Below are 15,078 nucleotides of genomic sequence, written 5' to 3'. Positions count from 1 at the left end.
CAGTGGGAATCCCCCGCACACAGGGAGAGCAGCCTCGCACGTGGCTTTGTCCTCTTTGTGCTCTGAGCAAAAAGGAGCCACGACCGTGGTTTGTTCAGGCGAAAAAATGCGATATTTTCCCGGTCTCCTGCTGTTTCTTTCCCTTTGCCCCAACGCAGCTGGGATGGCCAAGGTCCTGACTCTGCAGTTCAATCCATGGGTCCTCATCCTGCAGCTGGAGCTGCTGGAGCATCCCTCTGCGCTGCAGGCGCTGTGGGCAGGGTCAGCGCCGGCGTTTCTCGGCCATGGATTGTGTCAAAGGACATTGCAGAATTATTTGCTTTGAATGAAAAAAAAATATTTATTGTTCCTAGCTACCAGATCCTTTATCATTGTACTGTTCTAAATTTGCAGGTCTTCTGGAGTATGAATATCACAAGTTCCTGTAAAGGAGCTGTTTTTAAGATGTTGAGGCAGTTAACAGAATCTCAACCTAAGCATGTTTAGTAATGTTTAGACAGCAAGACAACTTTTTTATGAAACTCATTTTAAGTTAGTTTATTACATGCTGTTGGTAATATTTTAAAACAGGAAAAATATTTTTCTTTAAAGACAAAATGATATGTATGTTTTTTAACAGGTAACATAATTTAGTGTTTTCAAAACTGTTTGATGTTCTTGGTATGAAGTTTACTCATTCTTTTGATTTCTATGTTCCTTGTTATATTTTATCAACTTTTTTCCAAAAGAAAAGAGGCATATGTAAATAAACACCAGAAAAGAGTCCTATAAGAAATTCTGTTCAAACTGGCCATTAAATTATTAGTAAATATTTGTTATTGTTCATTAACTCTCAGCTACTTTGTTGAAAGAATCGATGTTGTATTTTCAAGATGAGAACTACTTAGCTAGTTTTGTCATAATCCTGTACTCTGTATAAAAATCTTTTTATAAACAAAGTCTAATAGGCTACCAAGCAATAATATATTCCATTGGGTGTGCACAGATTGTGACTTGCAGGCTGTAGTACATATTGTTGATACAGTTTATAATTGTCTTCAATCTCAGCAACATCACTTTTGAAAAAGATCCATATTAACTTTGATTGTAAAAAGCAAAGACTGGGCTGTTGCCTTGTGAGATATATTCATCCTATAGACTTCTCTGTGAGTGTCTGTGCCCATCGACATGAGATCTCTCTTAGCTGAAGAAAGAAACAGCTGTAGGTGACTCCATACTACAGAGGTAAAAAATAGTTTCAGTATAAACTTCATGACTGTTTCAATCTCCTGTTTTTCTTAGGCTATCTAGTGTTTGTAACTTGACGAGAATGGTTCCCACTGCCATTGTAGCCCTGATAAAGCAAAAAAGCCTTTGCACTCTGGGGCCACTTGAGTTCTGCCTGACAGCTGCCCATTTTCCTCAGACGCCTGGGGCAGGCTAAAGGGAGGGGTTTTTTCAGAGCAGCAGATTGAGCTGCTTTTCTTTAAAGGCTCTGTGGGTTACTTTGTCCATTTCATAGGTGGTATTTGTCCATTTTGTTGGAAAGTTCCACCCAAGGCAGAGAGGTTGCACCTTTGCAGGGGATCACGGGGGACCAAGGTGTAAAGCAGGCACAGGCTGTTCTGTGCCTTTCCTCAGAAATGTGCTAGTTCTGGGCTCTCTGATTTTTCCAAAGTGGCAGGGTCAGGATACTGGATTTTAAGTCGGCTCCATCATTGATGCAGTGCATAGAATAAAAGAGCTTCAAAACAGCATCCCGGTCCATTGCCTGTGGATTCCTCCCAGCATTTCCCACAGTGTGTCTGTGTTGTTCTCAAGATTGCCAGGCTGCTGGCTCTGCAGGCAGCAGGTCCCAGTGGTGCTGGGAGCCCCAAGGAATGCTGGAAGAATTCCTGGGTTTTATGAAATGCTTTGAAGAGAGAGAGATGAGTAAATGCAAAGTGCCATCAGTGGAGGAGTACAGGATGTATCGTGACCTGGAAGGAGCATCTAAAATGAAATTGCAGCTGCCAGGTTTGAGCCAAGCATTTAGAAAAGAGGATGATCAGCGAAAGGCTTTTTGTGTTTACCCCAGTGCACACCAGCCAAGGTGTGGGTCTGTGGACACGGTAATTCCACGGGGAGTTTGCAGGTGATTAGGTGTTCTCAAAATGTGGCTTCAGCTCTCACTGCCAGACTCCTCTGCTCAGTGGCCACGTCCCAAGCAGCCTCATGTCCATCCCCTGCTGCTCACCCACGACAGCAGCATCACGCTCATCCCTGGGGAACCTCAGGCTCTTCCCACAGTTTAGGCACCCTCTGCCCTCCCTTCCCCGTGGTGGCTGCTCTTATCCTGGTGGAGGAGAGGAACTGGGGAGAGTTTCTTCATAGCATTCGGTTCTTTGCACTTTAGTGGCTGAAACAGAAGGACCCCACACCAGCCCTTTCCAGAGCACCAGCAAACAGAGGCGATGACCCAAGGACTTTCCCTTTGTGAATTTCCAGAAGCTAAAACGGCAGCCAAAGCAGTATTGTTAATCCCAGTCTGGCCAGGTCCGTGAACAGCCTTGGCATTTACTCTGGGCATGTTACATGGGCTGAACCCCCGGTGCAGGGGCAGGGAAGGGCTGTGTCTGGCCATGTGGGCACACCCTGTGCCCAGGCAGCCGTGGGCTCCACTCACTGAGCCGCGGTGGGAGCAGAACCAGCCAAGGGAGTGATTGAGGCACACCTTGCTGCAACCATCCCACAAGCTTTGCAGAAGCTGGTTTTTGTAGTTTGGGCACCAAATGTCAGGGTATCTGCCCACTGGGACTCCAGGTTCCACTAAATGCCTGCCTGGAGCTTCACATCCTTCAGCAGTTTTTTTCTTGGGGACTGTTGCTCGTGACCCAGTGCTGCACTCTGTTCTCTACTTTGGTGATTCCATCTTCTTGACCTGGAGCTGGTTTTGGCTTTGGAACCAGGGAAAGTGAGGTTTGGAGGGTGAATCCTAAGGCATGTTCCCCTGCCTCAGCACACTGGGATTGTCTTTCTCCTGCTCCCTGCGTGGTGAAAGGGCATCCTGGGGGTGCAGTGCCTCCCCTGAGACCCCCTCACGCAGCACTGCCATGGCCTGCCACCCACCAGGGATGCCCGTGCCCATTCAAACCGCTTCCTTTCCCATCCTTGGCAGGAGCCAGGGGTGTTCTGCAGGGGCTCAGCAGCCCAGGCAGGCGGGATGTGCCATTACTGACGGCCAGGAGAAGACCGGGAACTGCCTCTGTGCTGGCCAGGGAGAAGGGGTGCTCCCAGCGAGCTTTCCTCCGCCTTCCCTTTGCTTTCCCCAGCACCCTCTGCTCCCTGCATGGGTCCCCACTTCCCTCTCGACACGAGGCCTTATTCCAGCCCGAGGGGACTGAGGCTGCCCACGGCATCTCTTTGCACTGAGCTCCATCCCCGCTGCCCGCCGGAGCCCGGGGCGGTGCAGCAGAGCTGGCCTCTGCTCGGGGATGGGGCCAGCCCAGCCCATCCCTGCTCCCACCCCACTCTGCCACCGTGCTGAGCTCTGCCTTGTTCCCCACTGCCAGGGCCTGGCCACTGTAGGGAAATCTGCTTTCACAGGTTAAACCTTTTTACTTCATTAATTGCTCCACAAACCCCAGCAACTTCGCAGGCGCGCTACAGCGCTCCTCGTGCTTTTCCCTAGGAGTGGGGGCAGCTGAGATGTGCTCTTTTTGGCCTCCGTAACCCTCTCCAAAACTTCCTGGAGGTTTTTTAACATCATTTGGTGAGCTGTAATCTCTGTGGAGCCGGAGGGGTCACAGGCAATGGGGCTGGGCAGCCTGCTTGCCCAGGTGGCGAGTGGCTGGCGAGGTGCTGGGCTGCCGTGGGTGGAAGGTGGGACACGGTCCCGGCAGCGCCGGTGGGACGCCGGCCACTCGTCTGTAGTCAGGAGAGGATTCTGCTATACTTTTTTCCTGTCTGTAGGTTTTATTCAGACAATATGTAATGATTGAGTGATTTACAATTCAGTGTTAAGCTAATGAAAACGTTGATAATGGTGATAATAAAACCTTTTTTTTTTTCCTACGGTGTGTTGGAGGTTTTCTGTGGAGTGTCTCTGTTCTCTCTGTTGCCACCACCATTGTCTTCGACCTAGGATTTCAGCTGGACCCTTCCTTCTCCTTGTGCCTGTAGGGAATGAGAGCAGCTCAGCCTGCTGTGTCCCAGTGCTCCGTGGAAGGGCTGTCACTCAGCTCCCAAAGTCAGCCCCAGCTTCAAACCTGCATTTCCCTGAGCCCCTTCTGGGTGTAATTTGGCCGTGGGCATCTCCAGGCACAGAGCCAAGCTTGCTCCCGCTTGTGCTCTGCTCACCACCCCAGTCTAAAGCTCCCGCTGTTTTCTTTCTAAGACCCTTCATGGTCAGCCTTGGCCATTCAAGGGTGATTTGAAACCCTGGAGGTGAAGACTCTACTGGCAGAAAGAAAACTACCCCTGGCCCAGGCTGTTGGGAACATCCAGTGTGGGTGCAGGGGAGCCTGGGGACCCCCAGGGAAAGGAGACCCTCCTCATGTTATTGGGTGTGTAGCTGCTGCCCGGATGACTGGGGGGTGGGAAATGTCTGGGGGATCCTGCTGGAGGAGGTGGTGGTGGTGCTGAGAACAGGCACCATTCTCTGGGGAGCTACTGCGAGTCCTTTTCCCGTGGGAATGAGGGATCACAAAGTCATAGTTCTGTACGAATTTCTTAAAAGATGTTTTGTCTTGCCTCCAAATCCCTCTGCAGGTCATCAGAGGGAGACCAAGGGGCAGCTTCTCACCTGCCCCAGCTACAGCCCCTGGGTGAGCAGTGATGGGAGCGGGAGGAGGAGGAGGAGAAGGGTTTCTCTCGAGTGTCGGGGGCAGCCCAGCATCTCCCACCCTCAGACCACCACCAGCTTCCCAAGCAGGATGGGGCTCAGGCTGTCACTGAGCAGCCAAGCAGTGCTGCCTGGAAGCTCAGGCCATGTGGAAGCAGCAGCAGCAGCAGCCAGAGCAGGTGGCTGACTTTCTGCACTGTCCCCTCGTCACCAGCGCTGCCCTCCAGGGTGTGGGGTGACACCGCCAGCCCTGCTGCCTCTGCCGGGCTGTGCCTTTGCACGGCTGCACCGTGGGCTCTGTGACACAACCACGGAGCCACTGAGCTTGGGCAGTGCCCTGCTGGATCCAGAGGGAGAGGGCAAGGCTTGCTCAGCCTCTGGATTCAGGTTTCCCTCTGCTTCCAGCTCCACCAGAGGTGGGTTTCACCAGGGCAATGCCATGCAGGTCTGACTTGAGCAGGAACCGAAGACTTGCTTCTTTCCATGACAGTGGATGAGGGTGAGAGGTGCAGCTCCGTCCCGGCCACTGGGAGGATGTCCAAAGCTCAACGTGGAAAGAGGGAGAGATCTCCATCTGCTCAGTTCTGATGGCAAAGGGCAGCACAGTACAGCTGAACCCTGGGCTGAAATCCGTGGGGAGGGTGGGGAGGATGGGACGTGGCTCAGCAAAAGGGCTGAGCTGGTGGGATCAGCATGAAGTGACACACTGAGGAGCTGAGGAGCCGATGAAAGCCTCATTTTGAAGCCTGTTTTCCACACTCACAGCTTGCTTTGTTCCCCCCCTCCTCCCCCTTTCTCTTCAAAGCAAGGCTCACCCAGCTGGTGCAGATCTGGGCCCACTGGTGCAAAGAGAGGCAGTCGCTGGACCTCCCAGCCCCTGGAATGTCACACACCCCAAAGGGCCTGGGGAGCAGCCAGGTGAAGGTGACACAAACCAGCCCCTGGTGGCAGCCCAGCAGCACCTGCATCCTCCTCTCTGCCTGCGTGCCCAAGGTGTGCAGCCTGCCCACAGCTGGCCAGCCTGGGTTTGGGGCTTGGACACTTCCCTTTGCTCCTCCTTGTGACAAATAATCAACCACCACCGGATGGATTCACCGTTTATTAAGCTGCCACCCAGAACAAAAAGAGGAGAGAGCAAAGCCTGCCCTGAGACCTTCCCAATGCTGGCAACTCCTGCCAATGCATGCCTTCTCCACCAGGAAAAGGGGCTATTTCTCCACAAAAACACCCTCAGGGTATTTTAGATAGAACTGAGAGTGAAAATGTCCCTTATTGGAGGAAAAAAAAAAAAAAATAGAGCTCCTACCACTGTCAGGGCTCTGCTTTCATGCAGATGAGACAGAATGGACAAAGGCCACGCTGGGGTGAGCAGCTGGAAAGAGCTGCCCAGGTGTGGCTGTGCAGGTACCACATCCCCCACGGGGATGAACGTGGAGATGGGACCACCCCCACCCCAGATAACCCCAGCAGCAACAAGCACAAACCCATGGGCTCACAGGGGCTGGGAGGAGGTGAGGAGCCGGCACAGCTGCTGGGTTGCCAGCTGGAGGAAAAGTGGGGAAGGAAGGGGTGATTTTAGCTAAGAGGGAAAAAAAAAAATCTCCTTAGGACCAAGCCCTTTGCAGGTTTGTGTAGCTCAGGAAGGCTCTCCCTGAGGCTGCCCTTAGTACAGTCTGGGCTCAGCACAGAGGAGAGCTGGGGCTGGGCTGGGCTGGGCTGGGCTGGAGGAGTTCAGCTTCCCCTGGGAATTGGGCACAGTGTCCCTCCAGCCATTTCAGCCAGGAGGACCTGCCTGTGGCAGTGAGGTATAAGGGGAGAGGTGTGCTGGTGGGCAAGTGGGTGAGTGCATGGGCCTCCAGCTTCCAAAAGCACTGAGCCAGCCACAAACCTGAGCTCAGACCCAGAGGACTGCTCACAGGAGATGAAGTTCGTCCATGAAGCTGTGTGCTGAGCTACAGGACTGCAGCCCACTCCCTCCTGCCCACCTCTCCCTGCCCACCCAGCAGCTGCAAACCAACTGTGTGGCACTGACTTACCTGCACCTGGTGCCAGGGGGCAATTTAAAGGTCCCCAGCCCTGCAAGGCTTGCTCACAAAAGCTTTGCTTTTGATGCTCTCAGGAAATGCAACCCAGCCCATGGAGCAAGAGTCGTGTGCTGGCAGCAGCCACGGGCAAGGCTCTACAGGGTGGGAGGGCAGCAGTGCACCCTTTGGGGAGCAGGGAGGTGGGAGAGCAAACCTACAGCTCACTGGGCTTCACATCAGGGTGGGGAGAGCTCCTGCCAGTCCCAAATGCTTGAACCTACTTGGGAGGAAAAAGCAAAGAAAAACTAACAAAGTCATTCAGTGCCTGCAAAAAAGGAATCATTTCCCGACAGGATTTAGAGGCTCCTGCTGGGGGGGAGGGAGAGGGAACAGAAGAAATGAGTAAGAAGAACCTGACATCTCTGTTCTTAATTTATCACCGTAGTAAGACTCGAGCGCCGAGTACGGCTCGGCACGTGCTCCTAGATGGATTTCCTCCGCAGCCGCGGGTGCTGCCGGCAGCGAGGGCTGTTGGAAGACAAAGTGCTCCCCGGGGAAGAGCCGGTCTGACCCCGCGTGCTCAGGGACACCTCGTCGATTTTGTAGGAAATGGAGTTGTAGTACACGGGGTTGGTGTGGCAGCTGAGGGTCTCGGGGTGGGAGGGCGCCGGGCTGCCGCACACCTGGGGTCTGTAGCACAGGCACGTGCAGAAGGACGGCACCGCGCCCGCCGAGGCGGCCGACTGGCGCCGCTGCCTCTCCGCGTCCTCCTGGACCAGCGGGATCAGGTTCATCTGGCTCGTCCTGTCCTCCGCGGGGAGAAAAATGGCATTGCTGCTGCGGCTGTCCCCTTTTGGCGTCAGGTGGATGTTGTTGCGGGCCCTCCGCAGCGAGGCTCGCTCTTCGGCGTCCCGCCGCTCGTCCTCCGAGTTCATCGTCAGGAACCGCAGCACCACCAGGTTGAGGAAGGCGCCGATGACGGTCAGGCCCACCAGGATGTACATGAAGCTGAAAGCCACGTACGGGGGCTTCTTCTGCAAAGCCTCGTTCTTCTGCAGGGCCACAAAGTCTCCAAAGCCAATAGTGGTCAAGGTTATGAAGCAGTAGTAATAGGCATGGAAGAAAGTCCAGCCCTCGAAATAAGAGAAGGCTGCGGCGCCGATGCACAGGGTGCCCATGCAGGACAGAAAGCCCACCAGGACCATGTTCTCCATGGAGACGTGGGTCGTCCTCATGCCCAGACACTTCTTGATCTTCTTGAGCAGCAGCCGCACGACGGTGTTCATGCGCTCCCCCAGGCTCTGGAACATGACCAGCGTCAGGGGGATGCCCAGGATGGCGTAGAACATGCAGAAGACTTTGCCAGCGTCTGTGCCCGGAGCAGCGTGCCCATAACCTGTGAAGGACACCGGAAAGAGGAAGGGTGGGGTCAAGCCTTCACTGGGGTTTCCAGCAAGGCTGCCCTGTGACCAAGAGGAGCAGTAGAAAAATGGGGGGAAGAATGGAAAATGACTCAGTAACAGAACTGTAGGCAATGCTAAAGGAGCCATGGGATGCCCATCCTTTGGGATGACAGCACATTGCTGTATCGTGTAGGCAGAACCTCATTTGACCTCTAAAGAGAGAAGGTACCCTCCTGACAGCCTCCAGTGTCACGGAGGTGAGAGGAGGCCTAGAGCTGGACTGGGGTCTGCAAGCCTCCTGCAGCTCATGAATAATTCATAGGCCATGGTGCTGTGCCAGTGCCAGGTGTGCAGGGTAACCTGAACCCCACAGCCAGGGGGGGAACAGAGGCTCTGCAAGAGCTGAGACCAACAGCATCGCATCACCCTGTGGGGAAGTACACAGCCAGCCAGGACCATCCACAGCTGCCCTTGCAGGGGCATTGCCACCTCCCCTGTCACCTGCTCCTCCTCCTCCCAAGCCATCCAGTGTCACACGCACATTTGAGTTTCAGCTCTATGAGCACTTGCTCTGTGGCCTGTTGGACTGGAGCCAGAGTGACCCCGCAACCCTGTGCTATGGGGACAGTCCCCACAGGAGCAGCTAAGTCTGGAAGGACTTCTGCAGACCTGCTCCAGATTTACACAGTGTCACTAAGACACAGACCCAAAGCACCACCAGACTGCTGGGGAGTCCAGGGTTCCAACAGGGCTGTGCTGTTTAGATGCTGGGTAGGGAGCATTTACGGCACTGCAGCCCTGTCAGCCCTTTTCCTGGGAACAAGGAGCTCCAGGAGGACAAGGTTCTCCTTGAACGCCTTCTGAGATTTAATTTCTCCACCTTGGCCCAAGTTTCAGAGCTGTGGCTCAAGGACACACACAATTACACTGTGAGGCACAGTGAGGTACTCACTGCAGTCTTCCAGATCCTGTGCCCACCTCAATTACAGCAGCTTAGCAGAAATCCACGGCCCCTGACCTCAGAGGATGAATAACAAATTCAGTGCAAGGGAGCCACATGATGTGGGGAGTAACAGCATCCAAAGGCATCCAAAGGCATCTCAGCCTTTTGAGTTGCTTTCACAAGAAACTGCCAGGGCCTAAAACTTCCCTTCTGAAGGCGCCTGCAGAGCACTGCTGGCTCCTTCCTGCACTGCTACCAGGCCTTTCACAAATAGCTATTTGTATTTTCACTTTCTGCAGGAATTTGTGTGAATTTTGCATGAAGAACATGGGAGAACACCCTCTTGTTACCCCCCCAGTCTTGTTCTACGTTGTGACTTGGCTTCACCTCAGTCCTTGCTGCCCATGGATTTCCAGGACACTTGGGGAAGGTGCTGCACCCAGTGATGGAAGGACCAGAGGAGGATAAGCTGGGCTCCTGAGCACCCCTCCTGCTCCAGGAAACTCCTGCATGGGACAGGGTTGAGGGGCTGAGGACAGCATTGCCCTCCACCATGCTGTGCTCTGAACTGCGAGCAGGCAATAAGGGACCAGCTTCTAATTGCTCTCCCCGTTCACAAATTCGCACAACAAAAAAATGATGAATTTAATGCCTGCATGCCACATTTCCTGTAATAGAGAGCAGACAGGAGACTGCAGTGGCAAAACCTCCCAGTCAGATCCAAGCTTAATAACCGAGTGCAATCACCAGTCCCAGGCTACGAGATAATACAATGACAGCAATGAGGATGTAAATATAATGATCCAGAAGAGCAGTAAGTGGAAAAACAATTGTTATACCCTGAGAGACTGTTGCAGGAGTGTTTGACTGATGGTTTCAAAATGACAAAGGGAATTAGAAAGAGTAAACACAGCTACAATAACATTAAAACTGAGATTTGGAGCACAGCTCAATATAAAAAGATCCAACATGTCAGCGTTTGAGAAATATGGCACCTGGGCTGAAATTATTTATCACACGGGGTGTGTGATAAGCACAACCATTGTTTGTCACAGCCAACAAGAAAATCATGTAAATGAAGCTATAACCTGTCAGGTGATGATGGGGATTTTTGCTGAAGCCATTCATCTTTCCCTCCTGCTGGGCTCTGACCTGAACCATGCCCTGAGCTCACCGTGGTTTGCTGACCATGTGTATTCCCAGCTGCACAAACCCCACACTGATCCCATGGGAGCAGATGGAGACCCCAGGCAAGGCCTGCAGGATACCTGTCCCTCTTCCACCTCTTGTCCTCTGGTAACACAGTGCAGTTGATCCCTCCAACCCTTGTCCTGAGGGATGATGTTTCCAGGTACCAGAGCTATTTCACCCATCCCAAGCCCTTTTGTAAGGCTAAAGTCCTGTCCTGGAGAACAGGAGGCAGCTGCTGGCTGTCCCAGGGCAAGATTTAGCCTCAGGATTTCTGCCTCCAAAACACATCTGTTGACTGAAATCCCAGCACAAGCAGTGACACAAGCACAGGATCCCTGTCTACCCCCACGGGATGCCAAGGGTGCATGGATTAATCAAAGTGGATTAATTAAACAATGCTCAACTCCCATGTGGCTAATCTCACCTAATTTAAGGCAATCCTCATTCAATTTAATTTCATTCTCTTGGAAAATTGAAGAGGACAAACCAAGGCACTGGGCTCTAGCATGGATAAGTGGGTCTATGGGGGAGTTTAATGTGATTCAATCACTCCCCTCCAGGCTGACACCGCTGTCTCTGCAGGTTTCTGTGCAGGCAGAGCAGCGGGCAGTGGCTTGTGGCTCTCTTGGCTCCGTGAAGCAGCTCTCACACGGCCAAACACCCAGAGTTTTGAGCCAACAAAGAAGCCAACAATTCCCGCGCAGCTCCTCACCCGGCTCACCAGCCAGCACAGGGCACAGACGCGGCCCCTACCCCTGCCCTCCCGCACCCTGCCAACTTCGGCAGCTGCCTGCTCCAAGGGTTCCCGCAGAAGCTCCGCAAGCTGCTGCCTCCCTGGGACAATAGCGCGTCTTGCGGGCCCAGCCACAGCGGCAGCCCCGGGACAGGGCGGCCCCAGCCTGACCGTGGGTTGCCTCTCCCACCGCCGAGCCCCACAGGGTCATCTCGGGGGTGGCCCGAAGAGATGTTCCAGCCTTCCAAGGGTGGCACCTGCCTCTGCCATGCGGCCACCCCCCAGACTGTCCCCTGGGGGACTGGAGGTGTGGGGCTGGAGACGGATGGGGCGCAGGGACATGGAGATAGAGAGACGTGGGATGCAGGAGCGTGGGGATGGAGGGACATGGGATGCGGGGATGGAGGGACACGGGGTGTAGGGAGGTTGGATGGAGGAACTCGGGGTGCAGAGGCTCAGGGATAGAGGGACGCCGGGCGCGCCGGCCGGGCTGCCCGCACTCACCGATGGTGGTGATGACCGTGATGGCGAAGTAGAAGGAGCCGGCGAACTTCCACTGGCGACCGGCGCGGTGCGGCTCGGCCTGCAGCACCAGCCGCTCCAGCTCCCGGTAATCGTCGGCGGAGAAGCGGTACTTCCTCCGCAGCTCCCCGCGCTTCTGCTCCAGCAGCCGCTTGCGGCCGCTCTCCGCCTCCGACTCCAGCGCATCGAAGACCGCGGCGCCCACCAGCAGGTAGGAGAAGATGCAGAGGATGAGCGCGGCCGTGCGCAGGTTCTGCCGCTTCATGGCGAGGGGCGGCCGCCGCGCTCAGCCCGGGCTCCGCATGGCCCCGCCGCCGCCCCCGCACCCCGCCCGCCCCCCGCGCACCCCCGCGACCGCGCACCGCCCCCCGCGCACCGCCCGCGCACCGCGCACGGCTCACCCCGCACCGCGCACGGCTCACCCCGCACCGCGCACGGCTCACCCCGCACCCCGCACCCTGCACCCGCACCCCGCACCCTGCGCCGTGCACCGCCAGCGCACTGCGTGCGGCTCACCCCGCACCGCGCACCGCCCGCGCACGGCTCACCCCGCACCGCGCACCGCGCACGGCTCACCGCGCACCACGCACCGCCCGCGCACGGCTCACCCTGCACCCGCACCCCGCACCCTGCGCCGTGCACCGCCAGCGCACCGCGCACGGCTCACCCCGCACCGCGCACCCCGCACCGCGCACCACCCGCGCACGGCTCACCCCATACCCCGCACCGCGCACGGCTCACCCCGTAGCCCGCACCCCTCACTGCGCACGGCGCACCGAGCCCAGGCGCCGGCTCTTGCGAGCTCCGGGCAGCAGTTCCTGCCTGCTCCGGTCACCGGCTCCTGCGGCTTCCAGCTCGCATGCACACCTAGGCTGCTCCGGTGTGCCCCGAGCCCTCCCTGCCTGGCAGCCCCGGGCAGCGCCCGGCTGTCAGGTGAGCCCTAGCGAGGCCAAGGTTCATTCCCGTGCCAGTGACAGCAGCAACAGCCCCGTTCTCCGAAGCTGCCCCGGGATGCTCTCAGGCTGGAGGAGTTTCTCGTGCCTACAGCCTCTCTCCCTGCCCTCCCGAAAGCAGGGGCCTTTGGGGCTGTGCGGCTGTGCCGAAACACCTGTGGTATCATCCCTGCCCGGGCAGCCCTCGCTCCTGCTGCTCTGCCCAGTTCTGGGCCACTTCACCCCCATGGCACTGAGGAACACTGCTAGTGGTGCTACTGTGTAATCTATTTGTGTTACCTGTGCAATCTACCTATGTTATCTGTGTCATCTATCTGTATTGTGCTATCTGTTTTGTCTATGGTATCTGCGTTGTGTTATCTGTAGTAAATGTGTTAACTGTGTTATCTGCGTTGCCTATGTTATCTGTGTTATCTGTTATCTGTGTTACCAGTGTTATCTGTGTCATCTGTGCTATTTGTCTGCGTTAACTGTGTTATCTGTGTTATCTGTGTTCCCTATGTTATCTATGTTATCTGTTATCAGTGTTACCAGTGTTGTCTATCTGTGTCATCTGTGCTATTTGTCTGTGTTAGCTGTGTTATCTGTGTTATCTGTGTTATCTGTGTTCCCTATGTTATCTATGTTATCTGTTATCTGTGTTACCAGTGTTATCTATCTGTGTCATCTGTGCTATTTGTCTGCGTTAACTGTGTTATCTGTGTTATCTGTGTTCCCTATGTTATCTATGTTATCTGTTATCAGTGTTACCAGTGTTATCTATCTGTGTCATCTGCGCTATTTGTCTGCGTTAACTGTGTTATCTGTGTTATCTGTGTTCTCTATGTTATCTATGTTATCTGTTATCTGTGTTACCAGTGTTATCTGTGTCATCTGTGCTATTTGTCTGTGTTAGCCATGTTATCTATGTTATCTGTGTCTATGTTATCTGTTATCTGTGTTACCAGTGTTATCTATCTGTGTCATCTGCGCTATTTGTCTGCGTTAGCTGTGTTATCTATGTTATCTGTGTTATGTGTTGTCTGTTATCAATGTTATCTGTATTACCAGTGTTATCTGTGTTACCAGTGTTATCTATCTGTGTCATCTGTGCTATTTGTCTGCGTTAACTGTGTTATCTGTGTTATCTGTGTTCCCTATGTTATCTATGTTATCTGTTATCAGTGTTACCAGTGTTATCTGTGTCATCTGCGCTATTTGTCTGCGTTAACTGTGTTATCTGTGTTATCTGTGTTATCTGTGTTATGTGTTGTCTGTTATCAATGTTATCTGTATTACCAGTGTTATCTGTGTTACCAGTGTTATCTATCTGTGTCATCTGTGTTATTTGTCTGTGTTAGCTGTGTTACCTGTCTGCGTTATCTGTGTCATCCTCTCCCAGGTGGTTACCAGAGCAGAGAGTCTGGCCTGTTGTGTCCAGTGCTGTTTTAAGAGGGCAGAAAGGAACAAAAACAGACTCAGTGTTTCTGCTGCTTTGTTTGGCGCATTGGTGAGAGGCTGCAGGCACAGGGGATTTGGGGCCTGTCCACCCTGTGCTGGTGTGGGGGGCAGTGAGCTCAGCCTCTCTACACTGCTGTGCTGTGGACAGCCCAGGTCAGCCCCAAGGAGCAGGGAAATTAGCTGTGGTAGGAGGCAGAGCCCACAAATTGAAGACCCTGTTTCTCATTCCTGGTTACCATAGCTTTTATGTAACTCCTATACTTCACTTTTAAAAATAGCAAGATACTTCTGAGTTGTGTGTTGCAGGAGATAGCATCTCTTTCAGGAAAATAAACTCTTCTTCTTTTGGCTGGGAATAAAGCACACAAGTGAAAAAAACCCATGAGGCTTACATCCCTCTGCATCCATCTTGTTTCTCTCTCTGGAGAGGAGAAGATGCTTTGGAATTTAGTTGCACCAATGAAGGTTTGAACTGGACATAGGAAAAACTTTTTAACCATGAAGACAGTGAAACACTGGAACAGACTGCTGAGGGAGATTGTGGCACCCTGTCACTTGAGGAGTTTAAAAATAAGATAAGCAGATGTCTGGGTGTCTGCTGAAAATGCTCTGGGTACAGTGGGCGCTCTCCTGAAGGAGGGGGTGACACAATGAGCCCCCTAGAGCCCCTTCCATCCCTGTCCTCAGCATTTCCACGGCCAGCACAAGGGACACAGTGGCCTCTCCTACTGTAATTGTGAACTCTTTTTCACCCTGGCCACTTGCCACTTCCCTCCTCCTTGCTGAGCCTCCGTGCCAGCACCATTAGTGAAAGTTGTTATTGGAGAAAAAATAGACTCCAGCATCCATCAGGAGCGGCACAAGCTGCCGGCGTGCCGCTCGACATCGCAGGGCTTGCAGCCTCCTAAATCATGTGGCGGAGCCTCTGCTGGAGGAATGTGTGTGGTTTGTGTCCTCCGGGGTGTGTTTGCAGCCCTGCTAACGGGGCCTGGGATTCTGTCAAACCTCCAGCCCCAGAGCCATGTGGGGCTCCCTGCTCATGAGCATGCACTTCACCTGCTGCTGGTG

The 15,078-nt window shown here is 53.9% G+C and overlaps 1 protein-coding gene across 1 annotated transcript; it reads right to left on the bottom strand.

Annotated features, from left to right (window-relative positions):
- Positions 1 to 5,901: 5,901 nt before the first annotated feature.
- Positions 5,902 to 11,891, bottom strand: KCNK15 (potassium two pore domain channel subfamily K member 15). The gene is made up of 2 exons (XM_040080102.2): positions 11,600 to 11,891; positions 5,902 to 8,221 (listed from the first exon to the last, which is right to left on the bottom strand). The coding sequence occupies exons 1-2, from the start codon at positions 11,880 to 11,882 to the stop codon at positions 7,308 to 7,310; spliced, it is 1,197 nt and encodes a 398-aa protein (XP_039936036.1). The 5' UTR covers positions 11,883 to 11,891; the 3' UTR covers positions 5,902 to 7,307.
- Between the last annotated feature and the right edge of the window lie 3,187 nt (positions 11,892 to 15,078).

The sequence above is a fragment of the Hirundo rustica genome, chromosome 16, assembly GCF_015227805.2.
Source record: "Hirundo rustica isolate bHirRus1 chromosome 16, bHirRus1.pri.v3, whole genome shotgun sequence".
In the NCBI taxonomy this organism is placed as follows: domain Eukaryota; kingdom Metazoa; phylum Chordata; class Aves; order Passeriformes; family Hirundinidae; genus Hirundo; species Hirundo rustica.
Note: the sequence above shows the minus strand (reverse complement) of the source record. Positions and strands in the feature narration are given on the sequence as shown.